The sequence below is a fragment of the Anabas testudineus genome, chromosome 9 (genome assembly GCF_900324465.2).
Source record: "Anabas testudineus chromosome 9, fAnaTes1.2, whole genome shotgun sequence".
Lineage (NCBI taxonomy): Eukaryota > Metazoa > Chordata > Actinopteri > Anabantiformes > Anabantidae > Anabas > Anabas testudineus.
In genome coordinates, this window is record NC_046618.1 from 1,580,875 (window position 1) to 1,602,522 (window position 21,648).

The following is a 21,648-nucleotide window of genomic DNA, read 5'->3' on the forward strand; positions in this document are numbered from 1 at the left end:
TACTTTTGAAACTCAATTAAAGTTCTCAATTCTTCTACCATTGGAAACATCCTCAATGCATGACTTTTACCTGTAAGGATCAGATCATCAGTGGTAAATAGTCCAACAGACAGCTGTTGTACTTTCATGTTATTTCTATGTTGTCTTGTCAACTTCAGCTGTGTTTTAAATAATTTCAGTAACTTAGAGAAGTTCATTTTAGTGGAGCACTTGTAACTTTACTTCAAGTACATTTCAAATCATTTACTTTAACTTAGAAAAATATTATGACATGACATTTCTACTTGTTGTGGAGTACTTTAGGTAGGTACTTGAGTATCAGGAGATTTACAAAGTGACTTCACATGTTTTCTGGATATCCCTGCAGCCACAAACTGATACAGATATGGAGAATATTAACGTGGACTGACCGTGCTGCAGTTTGACACTGAAGAACTGTGAGACTGTGGTTTGACTCTGTAGTATTTAATTCCACTGCATTCACCTCAGGTTGATGGGTTTGTATATCCCCTTTTCAACAAGCCAAACATGCAACATGGACTTAACTACCAGGCAGACAGTGAGGCCAAATGGTTAGCCATCTTTATTATGAAACAATATTGGGACCAGATCAAACAGCTGTTACATGGTGGATTTCTTTTTGTTTTGGCCACTGCAGTCCCTTTTCCATGTCCTGACACCCCCCCCCCCCCCCCTCCAGACAGCCAGCCCTCTCCCAGCTGCCATCAAGTTGCTTGTTTCTAGGACTGCCTCCAGGAGTTGAGCTCCACTGCAGCTGAATGTATCCTTGTCCAGCTCTCCTCCACCCCCTCCCTGTTCCCCAACGACGGAGGTCCCCTTTCAGCTGGGCAGCTGACAGTCACACCCGCCACTGGAATATGTCTCAGTGTAGTAAAGGGCTCTGATTCTATGTGATAGCTGGTAGAGAAGACATGCGCGGACAATTTTTTGAAATGAACCCAACACCTTCTTTCCACATTCCCACCAATTTTATACACCGTGTGCCAATCAAAACAATTTCACCAGAGCAAATGACTATTAATAATCAGGGAATAGAAAAAAAAGTCACAGTAGCCATTTCAGATGCAGAAAAACAGTTTGACAGCATAGTCTGACAGTGCAACTAATGTGTAACGCAAAAAAAAAAAAAGAAAAAATCACCAAAGGACATCTGAGAAACGTGTGATCGGGCCTGCTGCTGCTGCTGATGATGAGTGCATGTTTGCAAATCATTCGTTTTATTTTAACGCTCGATAATCTTCCGTGGCCTTTTCAGCAACAACTCTACCGTCCGAGTGTGGCCTGCCGCTGTTTGTTTCTGCTCGTCAGGATGAAGATGTGAGAGGGGATTTGTTCCAGAGTACAGTGCAAGTTGACAAGCGGTGGAGGGTGAGTATGGGAAACATGTCAGGCCTCCAGATCCTAGCTACAGCTTCTCTCCTGTCAAATTGGGTTTTTTTTTTTTTACTTTAAAAGATTACTGATGGACAAGAGAGAGAGAGGAAAAAACTGATCACCACTTTTCCCATTCTGCAAAAGATAAAATACTTGAGAAAAATCGTGTCTAAGTGAGAACTATTTAATACACCAGTTGTTTAGATAGAGGAAAAAGCCAACAGAAAATGAACACGTTACTCTGTTTCCATCTAACTCTTCATATGAACACCGTGCTCCCTTAGCATTTCTTTTTTATCCATTTTTCACTTTAAGAAAAGAGTAGAAAGTTAGCAATGGTCTGGATATTTGTGGGACAAGGAGGAGGAGGAAGAGGAAGCTGTCTGATCCACAGAGAGTCCTGGAGGGAAAGGGACGCTGCTGCTGCCCTGCTTTAGCTGGGCAGCTCCTGAGCTGCAGGGAGGGCCAGTGGTGGTGTGTGGGGGGAAGAGTAGGGCGGGGGGTGGAGGAGAGTGAGCGAGTGAGTGCATGAGTGAGTGAATGAGGGACGAAGGTTGTGAGGTGTGTGCAGAGGGGGAAAGCAGAGAAGCAAGAGGGAAGATTCTTCTGTATTTGGTCGGGCAGGTGAGATAGGAGAAGAGAAGGAGGGGGAGACAGAGAGAGGGCTACGCGCTCGTCAGGTGATCAGTCCATTGGCCGCTTCTCGCCGTGTTTCTTTGTAAACTCTTCAGCGTTCTTCAAGAATTTTTTACGGTCCTTTGAGTATTCTTCTGCTAGGTCTGCCCTCAGGGGGTGCTCCGGCTGGGGGTCGTTCACCAGCGCGATAAGAGACTGAATTACTGCAAGACACACACACAAATGAAAAAATCTAGTTAGACATGAACAGTGCTCCTAAACAACACTTAGGACTGTTTTATAAAAAGATTTGAATTGAATGTAGGTTAACAGTGTGTAAGGTAATCAGTTCACCACTGCGACCTCTCAGCCTGCAGCAGTACATGCTCGAACATGTGTGAAGACCGTACCCAAGTGCAGTAGAGACACTCCAGCTATAGTGTTTACATTTTACAATTTACTATTTACTAACTAACCACAGTGAAATATCAAACATTCCTCTTCTGTGGACCTACTGATGCCATGTGGAGTCAAAATATGTACATACTGCTTTTCCTATTTTGGATCTATGTAATACCTGGGATCTGTTTTTATATATATTATTATTTCATCTGGTGTTTCCTGATTTAAATGTCCAGTTTAAGTGAGATTGCTCAGCTGACATACAGGGGCTCCCTGTAACACTAAACACACCCACCTTGGTCAGTTTTGGTGGCGGGCTTCCAGTTCTCTGCGCTAATCACAGGCAAGCACACCTGGCCCTTCTCGTCGATGTTGGGGTGATAGATCTTTGTCTTGAATGTGATCTTGGGAGGTTTGAAGGGGTATTCGGTGGGGAAAATGATTTCGATCCTGAACGCACCTTTGTCATAAGGAGGGTTGTCCTGAAAGTGAGAAGAGGTTGTTAGTCAAGAGAAGAAGACCTGCACACATCTCAGAGCCAAACAAGGAATAGCTACTTACAGGAACAATGAGCCCTTGCCATGACAATAGGTTTGATTCCTCGACTTGAATGTTTCTGAAGTTTTTCATTCCAGACGTGCGAATCTCTTCAAGCTCCTAAGAGAAAATGCAGACGAGTGTTACAGAAAAATGACAAATGCCAACATTCTGAGCAGGTGACAAACAGAGCTGTATTTTAAGATAAAGAAAAACAGAGCTACTCTCTATTCCAAAGCAAAGAACCACAACGACACAAATACAGAAAAACTCAACGAAGACAATCTAAAGACTGGTAAAAGAGTTCTATAATACTTAGGGGTGGAATGCAGAGCAATAAACAATGATGACAGAATGACATAAATAATGATTATGATGATGGTCAAAGGTTGGATGTGGGAACGTGAAGAAGCAATAATATTCAGAAATACACCATATAGTAAGCACTATACCAACACGTTTAATATACAGGCTATGTAGGAAATAGTCTGCTTTTCAGGCTCACTAATTTGTATAGGTGATTACAGGAAACTCATTTCCACAAGTAGATTTTTCCAGGAGAATGCCAGTTTATTTGCCATGTATGCATGTTACCAGGTTTCTAATCAGCTTTATACAAGCCTGCATCCTTGAGGAGCATTTAAGTACTTGTTAAATTCAGACTGAGCTGAAAAGAAGCTCCATTCTGTTTGTCTCTCTACTGATAATTAAGACTGTTCTGACAGGAATGCCTTCAAATCAAGTCTGATTACTATCCTGCTGCATGTAAACTTTGATGTACAGCAACCAGGTTACTGGTTACCTGCACAACCTGATTTCTCTGAGTAACCACTTAACAATGTAGAAACATTCTAGGCTACCTTCCAAAGCTGGCAAGACTTCCTGTATATTTTGCTGCATTAGTGCCTGTCAACAACAGGTCAGACACGGTTGGGGGGGAAGAAACTAAGGAAATCATGTTAAACTTGTATGGAGGTAGCACTTGTCTGTCTACACTTGTGACAGTACTAAACAGTAGCGTTCAGGTATTAGTTTTACTGTTAGCTGAAGTCATTGCATTAAATATACATATTTTCTGCTTCTTCTGTTCCATAACGTGCCCACAAATCAGTCATATTCAAGCAGACAAGCAAAAACAATAACATCTTTATAACACCCAACCAGACACTCCACTTATCTAACTGTGTCACCAGTATCTTTTTCTAAAGTTTGATGGAAAACAAATATAATAGGGTTTTCTAGAGCTACCAAAACAACATGACTGTGCTGTTGTTTAACCAAACCCCAGCCTGAGGTTAAATATTTTATACCTATTTTATTAAGAATTACACACTACATTTTTCAACATTCTGTCATACTTATTTATTCCCATACAGCAAAGCAACAATGTGCAAGCATGTTGTTCAATCACTGCCATGTGCTGAGCCAAGTCTGACAGATTCTGTCTCATCTTTTAGTAACTAGGTAACAGCCTAAACCCCATTTTACTTTTCTGTGATGCAGTGATGTTAACCACAGCAACACTGCACTAAAGCCTCAGTGTTTTATCAAGCTGATTTCCTTCTTCTCTTGTGCCAACTGGCTGTGAAAGCTCGATACTTGTTTGTGTCATCAGGTACAAACTAGCTGCTGTAAAAGTCTCACTGACTAGTTAGTCATCTGGAAAACAGCACTTCCTGTGCAGTGATCACAACTACAAAAATTCTGTCATACCAATACACACATTAAATAATTTAATGATTATGTACATCAAAAATAATGCTAGCGTTAGTTAATAATTAACAACCATTTTGTGCTGGGATAACAGCAGTTAAATATCTAGTCACACTTATTCTCACGTTGAAGCTTCCTCATTCTGTGAGAGGCACTTTGTGTACTGTAGCGTACAATTAGAAGACCTCAAACGCTGAAAGAATGAGCTAACTATGTAATCGGCTAGTATGGTACAGTTAAAAGAAAGGGGGATTTGAAGATATACACACAACCTGACGTTAGCGTTAATCACAGGCATACGAATACGTTAACACAGACCTTGCGCAACGTACAATCACCGCTTTTCAAAACGACACAAAATGTTTACCGTCTGTCGCTCTCAGGTAACAGCAATGATGTTGACTGAGGATTTACACCAAGTTATCCCCACCCATCCTCTAATGACCAGCTGGGAAACCTGGCTAACTGACTTGAGTTTAGCTGACGCTCACTGGCTAGCTAGCGTTAGCTCGAACGCAGCTAAATTCTGAGGCTAGCGTGTTAGCGTTAGCTGATTAGCAACCGCCGTTGTTATGCCGTGAAATTTCGCTGACGGTCTTGTGTTGGTTAGCGTTAAATCGAAACTAACACCCTGGGTCATACTCCCCACTGCTGTATGAAACTCAATATTGGTTTGTAAACGAAACATAAGTTCCTTGGTCGTCTTTGAAAGGCTAACTTTCGACTTTCTGGCCTAATTTGCCGGTGCTTTGCTACCTAACGTTAGTATTTGGCCGGGTAGGTAGTCAGTAGTGACCTCTCAATTTTATTAAGTTTATATCTAAAACAGGCACTAACTACGGCTTCACACAACAACATAATCATGGGTTTAAGCTAATAACGAACGTGTCCAGTAGCCGCCGATACGTCTTTACACATTGCAAATACTATATAAAATAACGGCATCGGGAGATTTACCTTGGCCAGCCTCCTGCTCGCCGCCATCTTGAAACTCCTGTATTCCCAGCATACACCGCGCAGGGAATATGGGTATGGTGTGGTGTGGTACAGAGGAGACGGAGTGTTGTACTAGAGGAAGACCCCAGAGGAAGACCCCAGAGGAAGACCCCAGAGTCACGTTAGAGGCTGTTAATAACACATCAGGATGGTTCAGGATTAGGTTCAACTTTATGGAACTATTGATGCACTAGAGCGGGACCTTTAGATGTTTCAGTTGAAGTTAATACAAACCACTGTTGACCATTAGGGCCACACTGTAATCACATACCACCAATTTTAATGTGCTAAATAGGAAAGAAATAAACCATGACACTTTACTTCACACTTTAATACAATGGCAAGGCCCACACATTTTTGGTTTCATATTTACACATTTAACCTATTTTCCCATCGTCTTCCAACTTAACTGCTGCTGCTTCACTAAACTATTTGCGGTTGTTTGGTGGGACATGATTTCTGCATGCACATAAATTATATTTCACATATCACACACGTTTGCCATTAACTATATAAATATTCATTAACAACATCTGTGGTTCAACTTCACTGTGCTCATTCGACATCTCAGCTCAGTTTGATCCCTGAGCAAAACTATCAGTTAAGACAAACCGCAGGACAATTCCAAGTGAGATGATCAAAGGACGTACGCTATTCCAAAATTGGTTAAACTTGGTGGGCTTTACCACGTAGACCCTGATAGTTAATAACAAAGGTTTTATATTTGATTCTAGATACAACTGGAAGCTGAGACCCTTCGATCATACCAAAAGCCTCTTTCCTAGCTATTATACAGTGTCAGTAGAGGGATTGGTCTAAACAGTTTAAGGAGTTATCTATTGTAACTGAATTACAAGACTGAAGCAATAGATGTTAGCTGGCTAAATCTACAACCAGTGGCACAAAGATTCAGGTTGACTGTTCTCCATGACCTTGTGGGGGTCTCCTCTTTTCTGGTTTCTTACCACGTGGTAGGAATGGTATATTAATTGGATACTCTAAATTGCTATGGCTAAATGACGCAAGGGTGAGAAGATGAAAAATAGCCATTTTACTGCATGACAAGATTCAAAATTGTGATCATTCATGTTGCACCTAAATGTAAATGTAAACGCTATAATAAAGGCATTAGATATAAAAGACTTTATTGTCGTTGTAGCAATACAACAAAATTAGTTAACATGGAAAGCTATTTTCTGTGAGGGGTTCAGGTGACATACAATGACTTCCATCTAGTTTACATTTACATATAGGAGACGCTTTTATCCAAAGCGACTTACAAGTAGGTGACAGGTAGGCAGGGTAAGCGTAAGGAGATCTTACCTAAGGACCTCTACTGGTAGTAGGCCATGGCTGGGATTTGAACCCCCTCACATAGGAGGCAGTACTGTTACCACTACACTAACCAGCCGCTAGTTAAGTCTATGTCCCACTCAGTTGGCAAACTCTTTTATTTATTTAGTATTCATGTTAATAATGACATTGACTCCTTTGGGAAACCGTGGATGAAGGTGCTACTATGTGGTTTCAAAGACTACTCGACATGTGTCTGGAAGGAACTGGGAGTCCAGGAACTGACCATGGACGACTGCTACCAGACTTATAGGAAGCCTGACGTACATTTCTATGTTGTACATTGGCCCAATCAAAGCTTTGATTTAGTATTTCAGACTGACCAAATTAGACTAACGCAAATTGGTCAGGGAAAGATAAAGTTAGTTTTTCTGTTTCTGCAGAACTCTGCACCACAGAAACCCCCACTTTAAAATGTGTCCCATTGTTGTAATATAAAAATAATATAATATAAAACAAAGAAAACATTATAAAACAACTAGACAACAAAACTTTAATTTGGCCTATATACATTAATTTGTGTGAGCAGATGTGTGTGATGATGTGCAACACTCCTACTCAAGTCAATGGTAGAAGGCATGGAAATCTTATGGCAAAACCTTGTTGTAGGTGTCTGAACTTCAGCTCTCTATTGAGTGTGTCTAGATGTGTTTATCTGGAAGTTGAGTCATGGCATCTGGACTTCCTTCTTGTTAGGTTGACACGTTTCTCTACTCATCCAAGAAGTTTCTACAGCGTGAAGATAGTTGGTTGGTTTGGTTTCACTCCACCCCTTGGCCTAAATAGGCTTGTTAGGTGGAACAATGGAAGGGGAGGATGTGAAGCATGTAATATTCACACCTCTCCCAACCCCTCTTTAACACCTAAAATGGATCGTTAGGTGTGTCCAACCTGGTGCATTGAGCCACATCTTTCTGGGGATGGATGAAGGGGCAGCATGATAAATAGAAGACAGGTTGTGTCTAAGTCCTCCACCACTGTTGAGTGAGGGGGTGTTGATTTGAAAACGCAAGGCTTCTCTTACCCCTCTCTCAAACCACTTGTCTTCTCTGTCCAATTTGTGAACGTCACTGTCCTCAAATGGGTGTCCTTTGTCCTTAAGATGAAGGTACACATCCTCAAGTTCAGCACACAAATATTTCCATCAATATCCTTTTTCAAAAGAGCAAATATTTAACACATCATGTACGATGCAGGAATGACCTAAATATATTCATAGGCTGACTCTTAAAAGCAGAACTAGGAAGTTAAGTATTTTTTGAGATTTGGTGATTTGGGATAGTGTCAGTCCATTGAAGCTGCTCAATAAGATGATAAAAATATAGATTTTGCTAAGGACCATTTGTTAGTTGAATGTAGCAACTGACGTCAAGCTAAATTCTTAAACTTAAAGCTACTCAGCCATGGACAGATGTTTCTCCCATGCTGACCCCCTTAAACAGTTCCCTTCACTACAATGGCAACACCTTGTTTTCTCTCCTAAAGTTAGGTTGATGATGTAGCTGTCATTGTCTACAAGATCTTTGTCTCTTCAATATAGAATCAGTAAAAGGTTCGGCAGTTCCCTTAAATTGTCCTTCTAAGACGCCACATCATGTAAAACCTCTTAAAAAGTTTTGAATTAATCAATATCTTACACACAAGGTCAAAGACAGTATACACTTGTACAGTGTGCAAAAGTGTGATCAGTTTAATAGGTCATTTAAAAAAGTTATATTCCTTTAGTGTTGGTTAAAGAGCAGTTAGTACCCTCTGCTGGGGAAAAGAAGAAACAACTTTGAAGCAGCTGGAAAGATCAATCGAGTCTCCATCAGTCCAGTTTTTAAGTATAAGACGTTTGTATTCTATATTGTTGGAGTATACTCGCTGGTTCCTTTCCCTAATCTGTGTCTTTATGGACACACCCAAACCCTACACCCACTTAGACTCAAAGTTCACATCCTGAATCAATACCTGACTCCTGAATACTATTCCTGACACAGAGAGGACCAGCTCTTCTTCACACATCAGCTGTCTTCCTTCAGGTCTGTGCTCAACAGTTTCAGTACAAGAGTGATCTGAACTGTGCAGTTAGTAACCCAACATCTCCACCTTCTAGTTTTTGGAACTGAGTCAAAACACAGGTCTTCTTAAATGACACTTTTTCTTTCGTTTTTTGTTTTTCATTGAGATTCTCAGTCATCCAGGTCACGGTTTTTCTAGAAGGCCCGGTTCTATTACTGACTGTTCGGGAGACTCAGGTATTTAACCTCTGTTGATTGTCATTGAGGAGAGCCAGGTCAGAGCACCTCAGAGCAAGACTCCACGTACTGTACATGTAAAAGGCAACAATGTGTGCATATTGGACTATTATACCAAAACATTGAAGTCACAGATGAATCACAGATTAGTGTCCACCATGTCCCCATCATTTCTCTACTCATCAATGTTTAGTGTTAATGTTAGGGTATGTAAAAGCAATATTAAAAGAGAAGCTCAATCCAAATATCATATTTTGATACTTTTTAACTACATGGATCGTGACAAACACCAGCGCTAACACACACACACACACACACACACACACAGCTCCGTACACGCCTCACCCGCCCAGCTGTGGCGTCACCTGGAAGTAGTCACGCTGGGTGGGTTGACCGGAACAACAAGATGGCGGAGAATGAGGGGTTTCGGGTAGGTGAAGAGAAAAACACTGCTTGTGACTTCACTTCTGTCGCTAGCACAATATGTAACGGTAGCTAGTAACGAATAGAACAGTTCATGTGTTGTCCCGAGTCCATGGGCTCAGAGATTAGAGCACTGCAAGGCCGAAATGTGCATTTTCAGATGAGTCCGGTTTCAATTCGGTTGTTAGCCTTGATGCTAACTGTTTACGAATGGCCAGCCATTAGTAGCTAGCAGTTTTCTGTTTATTTTATTGTTGCATTATAATATTGCGTCTAGCTGCACTGCCAGTATACATGTAGGTATTTAAACATGCTAAGTGACTTACAACTGTACTAACAATCGCAACATTTTAGTTAGCAAATAGGTAGCATGTAGCACGAAAATAAACAGGGTTAGCTAAAGGTTAAGTTAATGCTAGGGAACCATAACTTTCTATTTTAAACATAAAAAGTTTTATTCAGCTTGATGAGTTATGTCGCACATTTTTATGTTACGGACATAACAAGCAAATCCCAGTAGATAGTAGCGTATTAGTTTATTAACAGGTTGTTGGCGTGTTATGTGGTTAGGAGATGAAGAGACGCCAGTTTTGTATACGGCCAACATCTCAGTGCTTTACTTGTCACTTAGGTGAGTGACATAACTAGAAGAGTAAATTCGACATGCATACTTAGTACACTGACTGTGATGAATCAAAGAAAGGACCTGACTGTGGAGCTGCAAGTCTGCTGTTAGAAAAACATCAAATTCACAACAGCTTGTAGTTGCATTAAGCTTAACTGAGGTGCAACAAGTTGAGAATGCTAATAATACGTGTGTCAGTGACAGTGTGATTAGAGAAGCTGTACTGTGACAGAAATAAAGAGGGCATGTGTGGTTTATGAGTAATGTGTGAGGAGGTCCAGGAGATGACAGATGAAATTACTGAGATAACAGTAGAGAGTATTCCAGCTGAAGTAGGTGATGTTTCAGTCACTGTCAGGTCTGCATCCACTTGAACACCTAGTAGGGAGACGCATTTCACACCATGACTGCATGGCCTGCATCACTCATGAGTGTTGCATGTATTTAAAGGAAAAATCTAAGTAAAAACGAAAATTGCTCAATGGTACAAATAATGCTATTAAATCATTTTTGATGTGTTACTTTAGAAGTCATTTCAACCTGTTTTTTTTAACTAATGGTTTTAGCCATTTTATTAACACTGAAACATAATCCTGGGATTTTATGTTTATATGAAAGTAAAAAGAAACTAATTTATAGTTTATTATTATTCCAAAGCAAACACAATGTTTTTCCCCCCTCTTCCTAGAGGGACAGGGCTTCTCTGGGCCACATGCACCATGTTTTATTGGCATTGTATTGTTGTATGGCTTTGATGTTTGCTTTTGTAGTTGCTTGCTTGCTCAGAGTTTTATTAAAATAATAAAAAAAAAGGCATTGGCTGTGGATTATGTTAGTGGTCCTCAGCTTCTTGTTTGTCTTAATTATATTCCAGTGTTATTCAATTCTAATACTTTAAGCACAGCAAAAGTGGTCGTAAGACACTTCTCAGTTTCAGGGTCACTAATAAGTCACTATTGCTCTGTGCTGTAGTGAACACTGACATTTCTGTTTGCAGGAATCAGTTCTGTAACACAGACTTCAGCCTTTTGAGTGGTGAAACAGCTGTGTGGCACAACACCAAAACCAGCATGAATCTCCAGCAGCCAGCCCCTCTTATCCCCCCTGTCCACCCAGACGTGCAGATGAAGCCCCTGCCCTTCTATGATGTGTTGGACATCCTAATCAAGCCTTCAAGTCTAGGTTAGTGGTGTGTGCTTTCTCTTTTGGTTTAAGGGATAATACTTTTTCACGGCATGGTACAACCTTGACTAAAATTTACTCGCTCTCTTTCACTTTTAGTATTGTACTTGCTGTGCTTCAACTACAGAGTCATTGTTTTCCACTGCAAAAGTAGTACTCCATCAGTATATAGCAACACCAAATGAAACTGCTATGATCACCTGTGCAGTTGCTGATACACACAGGAACAATGGAGAACCTCAATGGAGGTGATACCAAAATAAGTACCAAGTACTATTTCTTTAATTATATTGCAGTGTTATTAAGTTCTAATACTTCAAGTATGAATGGGCTTTGTTTGGCACAGCAAAAGTGGTTGTAAAACACTTCTCAGTTTCAGGGTCACTAATAAGTCACTAAGCTCTCTGCTGTAGTGAACACTGACATTTCTGTTTGCAGGAATCGGTTCTGTAACACAGACAAAGCAGGGTCAACAAAAGACACATTACGACACTGTAATAAAAACATTTTATGAATAACAGTGTCTTTTGAGCCGTTTTGTTTTGAGTGTTATTCACTTGTCTGAACAGCAGCACTATGTAGTTAACAGACATTATTTGTGTTTTCAGGGGCAAGTACTGCACAAAGGTACCACCAAGAAAAATATTTTATCTTTGCCTTGACACCGCAGCAAGTTCGAGAAGTATGCATATCTAGGTATGACTTTGTGTTGTATCACTGTTGTATCAATGAGAAACGTATCCAAGTACGTGTGATGTAAATGATGACAGTCATCTTGTTTGTTTTCAGGGACTTTCTGCCAGGTGGTAGACGGGACTATATGGTTCAAATTCAACTGAGGTGATAATATATGTTTTTTTCACTTGTAAATATGCATCTCTATATTCTTAGCAATCTAGTAAAATTGACGACTCTTTTGTGACTGTGTCAACATTTTTCACCTTCACAGGGCAACTGAAAACACCAAACATATACTTTTTTCATGTAATATTGAAGAGTGTGCTTATATTGAAGAGTGTGCTTATAGGCGGCTGGTTAGTGTAGTGGTAACATCACCGCCTCCCATGTGGGAGACTGGGGTTCAAATCCCAGCTATGGCTACCTCCAGTAGGGGTCCTTAGGCAAGACCTCCTCACGCTCACCCTGCCTACCCTTGTAACTTGTAATGACTTGTAAGTCGCTTTGGATAAAAGCGTCTGCTAAATGACTGTAATGTAATGTAATGTAAATGTATTTTCCACGTATATATTCAGACTCGTTTCCTTTTGTTGTCAGGTTTTGCTTGTCAGAGACAAGTTGCCCTCAAGAGGATAATTACCCCAACAGTCTTTGTATTAAGGTCAATGGGAAACTTTTTCCTTTGCCAGTAAGTGCCTGTTTTTGAAATCAGTTCCAATAAAAATAATCAGAATGACCTATTCTACCATAAAAACACAGATAATGCATTTTACTTCTATAGGGTTATGCACCACCACCAAAAAACGGTGTGGAACAGAAGAGACCAGGAAGACCTCTGAACATTACCTCCCTTGTCCGACTCTCATCTGCAGTACCCAATCAGATTTCAGTGACATGGGCACCTGAAATTGGCAAAGTGAGAACAAAAATGTATTTTCGACTTTTATTTTCCTGTCCACGTCTAGAGTTAGTAAGAGTGACCTCTCCTCTCTCTCTCTTCTTTTTTCAGACCTATTCTATGTCTGTGTATCTGGTGCGGCAACTTACATCACCGCTGCTCCTGCAGAGGCTGAGGATGAAGGGTATCAGAAATCCAGACCACTCCAGAGCATTAAGTAACTATTATTTTTTACATAAAGAAAAATACTCAGAAAGGTCTTGTTCTGTTATGTTAGGTCTTCTCTGAAAAAGTCATCTGGATGGAAGCCTATGCTGCTCTAAAAACAAGATATATCTTTAGCAATTGATGGAGCCTTTCCAGATATGCAAGCTGCCTATTAAATAGACACCAATGTACCCTCACACCATCAGATCCTCTTTCTGACTAGAGAACAGTTTTCCACTTTGCCACAGGCCATTTTAAACAGTGTTCATTTTGACAGGAATTTTCTATTTTGTTTTAGTCATCATTATTTTGTCGAAAGTTGAAGTTTCAGTGATTTGTCGTTTGTGAGGTTTTAATTATTTGTGACAGGTAAAGAAATAATTATTTTTGAATATTTAGGTATTGGCACTGGGTAAAATTGGACTAAATCAGAACAACAACACACAGTGTATCACAGCTGTGTATGAGGCTGTGCAGCTTGCAGTGTGTTAGAGTGCACATACTGACACCAGTCATGGTGGTGGCAGTTCTGATACTGAGCTTTAGAGTGCTAGTTCGCAAAACTAGATCCATGCAAAAGATGAGAAAGATGTGAACGTTCAAATAGATCCATGCTAATGATTGTTTAAAAACAAATAAATAGTGTTTCTTGATGGGGACTGATAGAGATTTTCAGCTGAAAATCAGAGCATGATTTTGTCTCGTCTTATTCATCAGAGATTTGACCATAATATTTGTTATAATATTTTCTTCATTATAAAAATTTGTCAACAAAATACTTTTATCATTTTCAATATACAATAATTAAAATTGTATATTTAATTACTTAAAAAATTGAATATGTTTCTATGATCTATTGTGAATAAAATATTAGTTTGACATTAGCAAATCATTACATTCTGTTTGTATGTAGATTTTATGTAGAATGTCTCAACTTGGAATTCGGGTTGTATGACAGTTTGATGCCTGGTCGAACAGAGTGTGTGCTGTGCAATACGTTCATTTCTTAAAGTTTGTAGACAAAATCAATAATCAATTAATAATAATAATTGAAACATTGATTGATTTCTCATCTTTGTTGACCTTAGAGCAAGCAGTCACAAATATGATTAAATACAAAGGTTTCCTACAACAATTTGTTTCATGAGCTGTTTTAAACTGAGATGTATCACTTATTTGATTTATTTTCTGATTATTTGCTTTTGGCACACTTTGAACCTTTACTTTATCACACTCTTTCCCTTCACTTCTAGTTAAAGAGAAGCTGACAGCAGATCCCGACAGTGAGGTTGCCACAACAAGTCTTCGAGTCTCACTCATGTGCCCGGTAAATAATATACCTGTGTAGAATGTTATGCTAATATCATCATAGAGTCTAGAGACTGTCAAATTGTTGTCACTGTCACTGTCAAATTATAGTGATATGTTATGTCTGTGAATCAAATGAGCATAGTAGCATGCATTACTGTCTGTCAAATTGTGTGTTGTCCTCCAGCTGGGGAAGATGCGGCTGACTGTGCCGTGCCGGGCAGTGACCTGCTCTCACCTGCAGTGCTTTGATGCTGCCCTCTACCTACAGATGAACGAGAAGAAACCCACCTGGATCTGTCCTGTGTGCGACAAGAAGGCTGCATACGAGAGTCTTATCATTGATGGGTTAGTTAAAGTATTTCAGCCACTTTACACAGAACATGACCTAAGAGTTTGTGTGGATTAGACAGCTGTACACTGAGATTTTAGTTGATTACCCCTGAAGTCTGGTGACATGTTGTCATTGGGCTGGCTGTGGCTCAATAGGTAGAGCAGTTGTCTACCAATCACAGGATTGGTGGTTCAATTCCACGGCAGCCGGGAGTCAGGTCAGCTGCATAGCAGCTCTGCCATTGGTGTGTGCTTGTGTGTGTGAATGGGTGAATGAGATGCAGTGTAAAGTGCTTTGAGTACCAGCTAGGTAGAAAAGCGCTATATAAGTGCAGACCATTTACCATTACTGGCTACTTGCTACGAAAGCTTAGCAGATACGTACTGTGCTTGAGCCCCCAGGCCAGGCCAGGTACTTGAATAAAGTCAGTCTATTTTTGTTTTTATACTTTAGATTGTTTTTGGAGATCCTGAACGACTGCTCGGATGTGGATGAAATCAAGTTTCAGGAGGATGGAACCTGGTGTCCAATGAGACCAAAGAAAGAGTCTGTCAAGGTCTCCTCTCAGTCAGTTTTAAAAATTGAAAGTAAGTAAGGTAGAGAGCCACACTGTTCTACTGGGTAACCAATTCATAACCACCGTGAACAGTCCCATATTTTTATGTTTTTTTTTAACGATTTATGTTAAAAAGCAGTGGATTTGTCAGTGAGTCAAGTGACAGTGACTCAATTTTACATGGGACAGAAAGACAAATAAGACCTCTCCCACTCCATTCAAACCTCAGCTCCTTTGCGCCAGCCCGCAGTGGTCCCCCATTCTCCTGAGCCCAGCTCCATCAAGAAGGCAGATGTGATTGATCTGACTCAAGAAAGCTCCTCGTCTTCTGAGGATGAAGGGGACACAGACCCTCCACTGAAGAAACGCTGCGTTTACATTTCCAAGAATGAGGAGATGCATGCGAAAGGGTAAGTAAGGCCTTCTGTTGTTTTGGGAGAATCATAGACCTGCATGTTCCAATCCACATTTTAATCAGAAATATCCACAATAACAGTATTATTAGTGCAGTTCAGTATCATGTTAGACAACATTGCACATTCGATATTTTTCTCTGTGTTAAATCCTTGCTGTTTTCATTCAGAGTGTTGACCTACCAGCCCACTGTGCGTGTGCCAAATGTCCAGCCGCTGGACCCGTCTTACCTGACCTCTACGCTTGCTGACTATGCAGTCCCTTTCCACCCCTCCACCCTAGCCACTATCCCCACAGACATGCAGAGTGAGTCAGTCAGCTGGATAAGACAACTAAAAGCGCCATCACTAACACACTACTTTCATTAAATTTTTTTTTCCTCTCTCTAACCTTTTAGGTCTGGATTTGTTTTCCTTAATTCAAGCAGATCCTCAGGTATGTTTGTTACAGTTTCTTACTGCAAAACTGTGCCAGGTTTTCCTGCTGACATTGTACTTTCAAATAGAAAGATCAACAGATTAAATATGGCTGACTTCATAAATATTTTGGGAATGATGATCCTGTTTTTCCTGCACAGCATTACCGGCCTCAGATGTTCCTGGATAACCTAACAAGCAGCATGCAAAGTGCAGCTGCAGCCAGCACCAGCTCCGCGCTCGTTTCCTCCAGCAGCCACTACGACACCAGCACTCACACTGCCAGCTCCATCCATGAAACTCGGGTCATCACAGGAGGAGGGGGAGGTGCTGGAGGAGGGACTGACAACAGCATATCAGATATAATTTCACTAGACTGAGCCGGCTCGCAGTGGACCTTTTTTCAGGCCTGTGTTTTTGTGGCCTTTTTAAATGCGGAATACACGTTCATGTTTTACACAGAAGCACTCAAATTGGTATACATGAGCACTTCAATGATCTAAAGATTTTCACTGTCTTAAAAACTGTATCCATGTTTTTCAATCAGGTGTCAGTGAGTTGCCACTGACTGTAACAGTCACTGTTCTTTTTCCCCTTCAAAAGATATGACTTTTGTCACATTAGATTAAGTGTTTTAGCCTTGGTTTAATCCCATATTTTCTGATGTTTTAACCTTACTAAAGTCTGGTATAGTCCAGTTTCTGCTGTTTTAAAATTACTGTGCTGTTTTGTTACATAGTCATTTATGACAGTGTTTATATCAAATTATTGCATTTAATTAGTAGTTCATCATAGTGTTTCATGATGACCCAAATATGTAGTCTTTTGGCCAGCTACATATAGATACAGGAACGGTTTATTAACGCTTCTCTTGTCAACCTTTCAGTCTTTCTGCCATAAAGATAATGTCTGTAAAAGTTGTTTTTTTTTTTTTATGTTTTTTGAGCGTTGGAAATATTTAGAACATTGAACTGTTCATTTATACCAATTTGTTTGCCTGCTTGCACATGTCAGTCTGACTTCAGTGTATTCTGGCCTGGGTGACCTGGACTGTGCACCTCCTTAGCATGGAACAGTGTCCTGATAAATGGAAGAAGAAACTTGTCTTGAAGAAGATCTTGTTTTACGCTGCATCCTTGCATGTGAATAAATGGTTGGAAGAAGGACATCCTGATGTGAAAAAAGACTTGGACTGATCAACAGGTGCACTGGTGTCTGAACTGGTCATGCACCATGTCTCTGTTTGCTCTACTGTGTCTGCTGGCTTTGCCTTTCATTCACATTATTGGAACCATAGAACTCAGTTCAGTCATTTAAATTCCAATGGTTTAATTTAGGTTGTTTTTTTTAAATTATATATATATAACTATCCACACTCTGATGGGATTTGCTACAGGGCAGCTTATATGTCATACCAACTGAAAATTGAACTTTGTCTCATTGTAATTTAGTCAGAGCAATAATAACCTATCTAGTGTTAGGTTGAATAATGTTGCAAATGTAGTTCACAAACCGCGTCATACCACTCTGCCACTCCTTTTCCAAATTCAATCTCTTTCCCTTATACCTAATGTATGGTCACTTCACTGGCAGATATCAGTTAATAAATATGATTTTTTTTGTTGGTGATGTAGACCTAAAGGAATAGTCCATAGTTTAAACCAACAATCTTATTTTTCTCAAAGTCAAGTGTTCAGATTCAGTCTTATGTAAGTGTGGGAGTGACATGGTTAGCCTAGCTTAGCATTAAATAGCTAGCCTGACTGCCCAAAGTTCCAAAAGACACATAGCAACACTTCTTCTTCAACTGTATTGAATCTCATTTGTTTGTTTGTACTTTTACAACTAGTGTTATTGTTTGTAGTTTTAAGATAGGCTAGTCCTTTCCCCCTGCTTCCAGTCCCAACTTATGCTAAGCTAAGCTAACCACACGCCGGTTTGAACGCTCAGATGTGACGGTGTTCCTTACCTGAACTTCCCTACAGAAGCCAGTAAGCGTATTTCACTAAATACTGAACTGTTTCTCTAAATGTTCTCACAAATGTGCAGCAGCTTTGACAAATATGACATTGTTCTGTCTTGAGATCATGTAAATGATTTGCTCCTAGTCGGACCCTCTTATTTCACCCAGCATTCAAAAGTCTGCGCTCTAATTCTCCTGCACTCTGAACCTCTCTGCTGTTTTTGGAGTTTGTTGCCCGTCAATGCCTTTTTCTCGTGGTATGGTATGAATGGACGGCAACGTCAACATTGGCTCAGTGTTAGCACCTACATGTCAGCCTGCTTTCTGTCAGTGAGCGAGCAGCAACAAAACGAACGATTCACCGGGCAGCTACTGTATCATACCTACATGATCTGGATCGCTTGCTGTTCATGTGGACTCAGGGACCTACACTCCGCTGAACTGGGCTTCAACAACACCATCAGCACCTGTAACTCAAACACAGATGGTGATGGAAAAGTTTGACTAATATTTTTGGGTCGGTGTATCTCGTTCAAACAATGTGTTGACGTTTTGAGTTTACATTTTAAAGGCTGTGAAACGGATCACGAAACAACAAAAGGCTCTTAGCTCCGGTGTTGTGTAGTCATGGGCATGGTTTTGCTTGATGTAAACAGGTTTTGTGATTTGTGTCTCAGAGATCAAGTCGCATTCACAGACTCTTTATCTCTGTTCTGTTTTGATAAACTCGACCAAACTAAGAGATGGGGCGGGACATATCTTGTTTGGAAAATGTACAGATCAAAACCATCATCAACGTCTTGTCAACTTGGAACAGCAGCTTTACATTAACTTGAGTAGAGTGTGTGTGCATAGAGGTCAGTGTTGGTGAAGGGACCGATCAGACTTGGTCTCTGTTTACCTGCAGGCAGATGTTGGTGATGTGAATTCATGTTATTTACATTTTTGTACTCATTATATTTAGTAGACTGATAATTCAGATCACTTGGACATTTGACACCATGTTAACTTTTTTGTTTTTCTTTTGCTTCACATTCACATGTTTATTATGGGATGGTTTATTGCAAAGTTGTCTACATTTTCCTGTCAGTGAACTTGCAGCATTTTTGAATTGTGGTACCACATGTTTTTTATTATTAAATGTTTTCTGTTTTTATTCAGCCTGAAGCGTTCCACCGAGGTTTGTTTTACCAAAGAAAAGACGGCGTGTCAGCTGGACGTGTTTATGAAGCAACTTGTTTCTGCTTTCATTAGAGTGAAGGAGGAACATGTAACAGCCAATCAGACACAAGCATTTGATCTTCATTTATCCCAATTACTTTGTCTTTTACAGTTTTTTTTCTCTGTGGTGTTATTGTGGAAAAGCCTATTGTATACTCCATCGGACGCAACCTTAGAGATGGCTGTACCTTTTTTTTTGAAAATATCTATTTACATTTCTGTAGTGCCACGATTAGGGGACTCATACTCGAGTGTACTTCACTTTGGAGGTGACACAACAGTTTCACATTGTTTTTCTCCTAAACTTGTCTTCCACATGAGGGCAGTACAAGTTCAGTCAATGACACAGACCACAGCTGAGCAACACAGAGACACATCAGAAACAAGCTTAAGCAGCTGCTACCATTATATGAAACATCATGCAGTCATTTTTTTGCTACTTAATACCTTGCTATGTTTCAGAGATAAATATCTTACTTTTTCTCCACTTTTTATAATAAGGTTTGATATTATTATAGGTAATAGGTTATTTTTTCTGATTCAAATGACACAGAAAACATAATCAAATGTGTATATAAGGTGTTAAAGTCAGTCACAATACATCAATAATTCTAATTATTTCTATGTTGAGTGCTTTTGCTAAGTAAATAATCTTTACTGCTTTAACCGCTGCCACTCAATGCACGTCTCTGGACAATAAGTGTGTTGCTTTAAATGCCATTTACCTATTGTCTTTTGTTTAATACAGCATTTAAATAAAGAATGAAGCTATTGCAGGACATACAGGGGTCTAAACCTAGCCATTACATAAACAACATCAAAATGTTTACACATTAAAGGGAAATTAAGTAACTTTATTGTCATTCCATCCAGTACGGTAGTTACTAGTACAACATGTAACTATGATACACAGAGAAAATAAGTTAGTGGGTCACTTAACTAGCTTCTGAAGCTTTTAAACATGTCTTCTTTTTCCAGCTGAGGTGTCATCACGATGATAGTGTTGTGTTCAAAGACTCCCCCACATAGGTCACTCAGAAACTGGCTGGCATGTGGTCAGGAACACTGAAGCAGCCCATGAATAAGGAGCAAGTATGGGATAAGGAATAAGTAAAAAGAAAGAAAAAGAAATGTTTTTGAAAAAAGGAAAAGCAGTTTTGCAAACGCTGTATTTTACACTATATTTTCATAAAGTTGTGCTGTGTTTGATTTTATTATAAAATAATAATGCATCATTTCATCTTCATTTATCTTGAAAGTCATATTTTGAGCCCACATTTGTTGATGATGTCAGAAAAGCTGGGACAGTGTTTTTTCTAGAAATGTAAACGTATAATGCATTTAATTCAATTCAATTTATTTATAAAATCACAACAAAAGTCATCTTAAGGCACTTTACAGTTTAAGACATAAAACATAACTATCTATAAAATGATGTAGAAACAATCCCACTGCAGTGTTATACATTATAATTCAATAATGTACAAGACAGGTGTAATTCAATCATGTACAGAATGTAGAGGATGTGAAAGATGTTGTGCTGTAATGGAATGCTTGGCACTTCACATCTGATCATGGATATCAACATTTTAGATCTTAATTTATTTTGAGCAGCGTGAAAAAGGAATTTGCCATGTTTTTCAGTTTTTTTATATAACACACATACAGTATATAAGCGGTTTCAGATCAACAAACCAAAATAGACATAAAAGAAAAGCAACCTGAGCAGCACCATGGCACAATCAGAGGAAATGCCAGAAGAGATGAGGAAGAAGGTGATTAAAATACTTCAGTCTGCCAAAGACTCTGAGGCTCAAAAGACTCTCAGTGAGAGCTATTACAAGATAGGATTATACATTATTGACTTTACTTAATGCTTCATCTCCAAATGGAGAAAATCTGGCACAGTTATTAAACAGTGCAGGAGCTACCAACTTTTCAGAATTCAAGAGCACAGCAACACTTCATCCAGGAAGTAGCACAAGAGCCAACGAAAACATTTAATGACCTGCAGACCTCACTCACCTCTGACGGGGCCAGTGTCTGCGAGATTTCAATATGTATACACTGGTCAAAACCGGCAAACAGGGGAGAGCATCGAAATAAAAAGCACTCCTAACCCAAAAGAACATTAACTCATGGTTAAATTTCACTTTAGAAATATAAAAAGGT

At 39.7% G+C, this 21,648-nt stretch overlaps 2 protein-coding genes across 2 annotated transcripts; one reads left to right on the forward strand and one right to left on the reverse strand.

The window, feature by feature from the left end:
• Nucleotides 1-555: 555 nt before the first annotated feature.
• On the reverse strand, nucleotides 556-5,730 carry ube2l3b (ubiquitin-conjugating enzyme E2L 3b). Its single transcript, XM_026344007.1, has 4 exons — nucleotides 5,620-5,730; nucleotides 2,974-3,069; nucleotides 2,708-2,894; nucleotides 556-2,234 (listed from the first exon to the last, which is right to left on the reverse strand). Exons 1-4 carry the CDS (start codon nucleotides 5,644-5,646, stop codon nucleotides 2,080-2,082), a joined length of 465 nt encoding a protein of 154 aa, XP_026199792.1. The 5' UTR covers nucleotides 5,647-5,730; the 3' UTR covers nucleotides 556-2,079.
• Nucleotides 5,731-9,639: 3,909 nt separating this feature from the next.
• Nucleotides 9,640-19,416, forward strand: pias2 (protein inhibitor of activated STAT, 2). The gene is made up of 14 exons (XM_026343904.1): nucleotides 9,640-9,681; nucleotides 11,297-11,481; nucleotides 12,090-12,177; nucleotides 12,271-12,321; nucleotides 12,757-12,847; nucleotides 12,941-13,075; nucleotides 13,169-13,274; nucleotides 14,518-14,591; nucleotides 14,760-14,920; nucleotides 15,360-15,493; nucleotides 15,692-15,872; nucleotides 16,046-16,182; nucleotides 16,274-16,311; nucleotides 16,454-19,416. Exons 1-14 carry the CDS (start codon nucleotides 9,668-9,670, stop codon nucleotides 16,670-16,672), a joined length of 1,614 nt encoding a protein of 537 aa, XP_026199689.1. The 5' UTR covers nucleotides 9,640-9,667; the 3' UTR covers nucleotides 16,673-19,416.
• The last annotated feature ends 2,232 nt before the right edge of the window (nucleotides 19,417-21,648 follow it).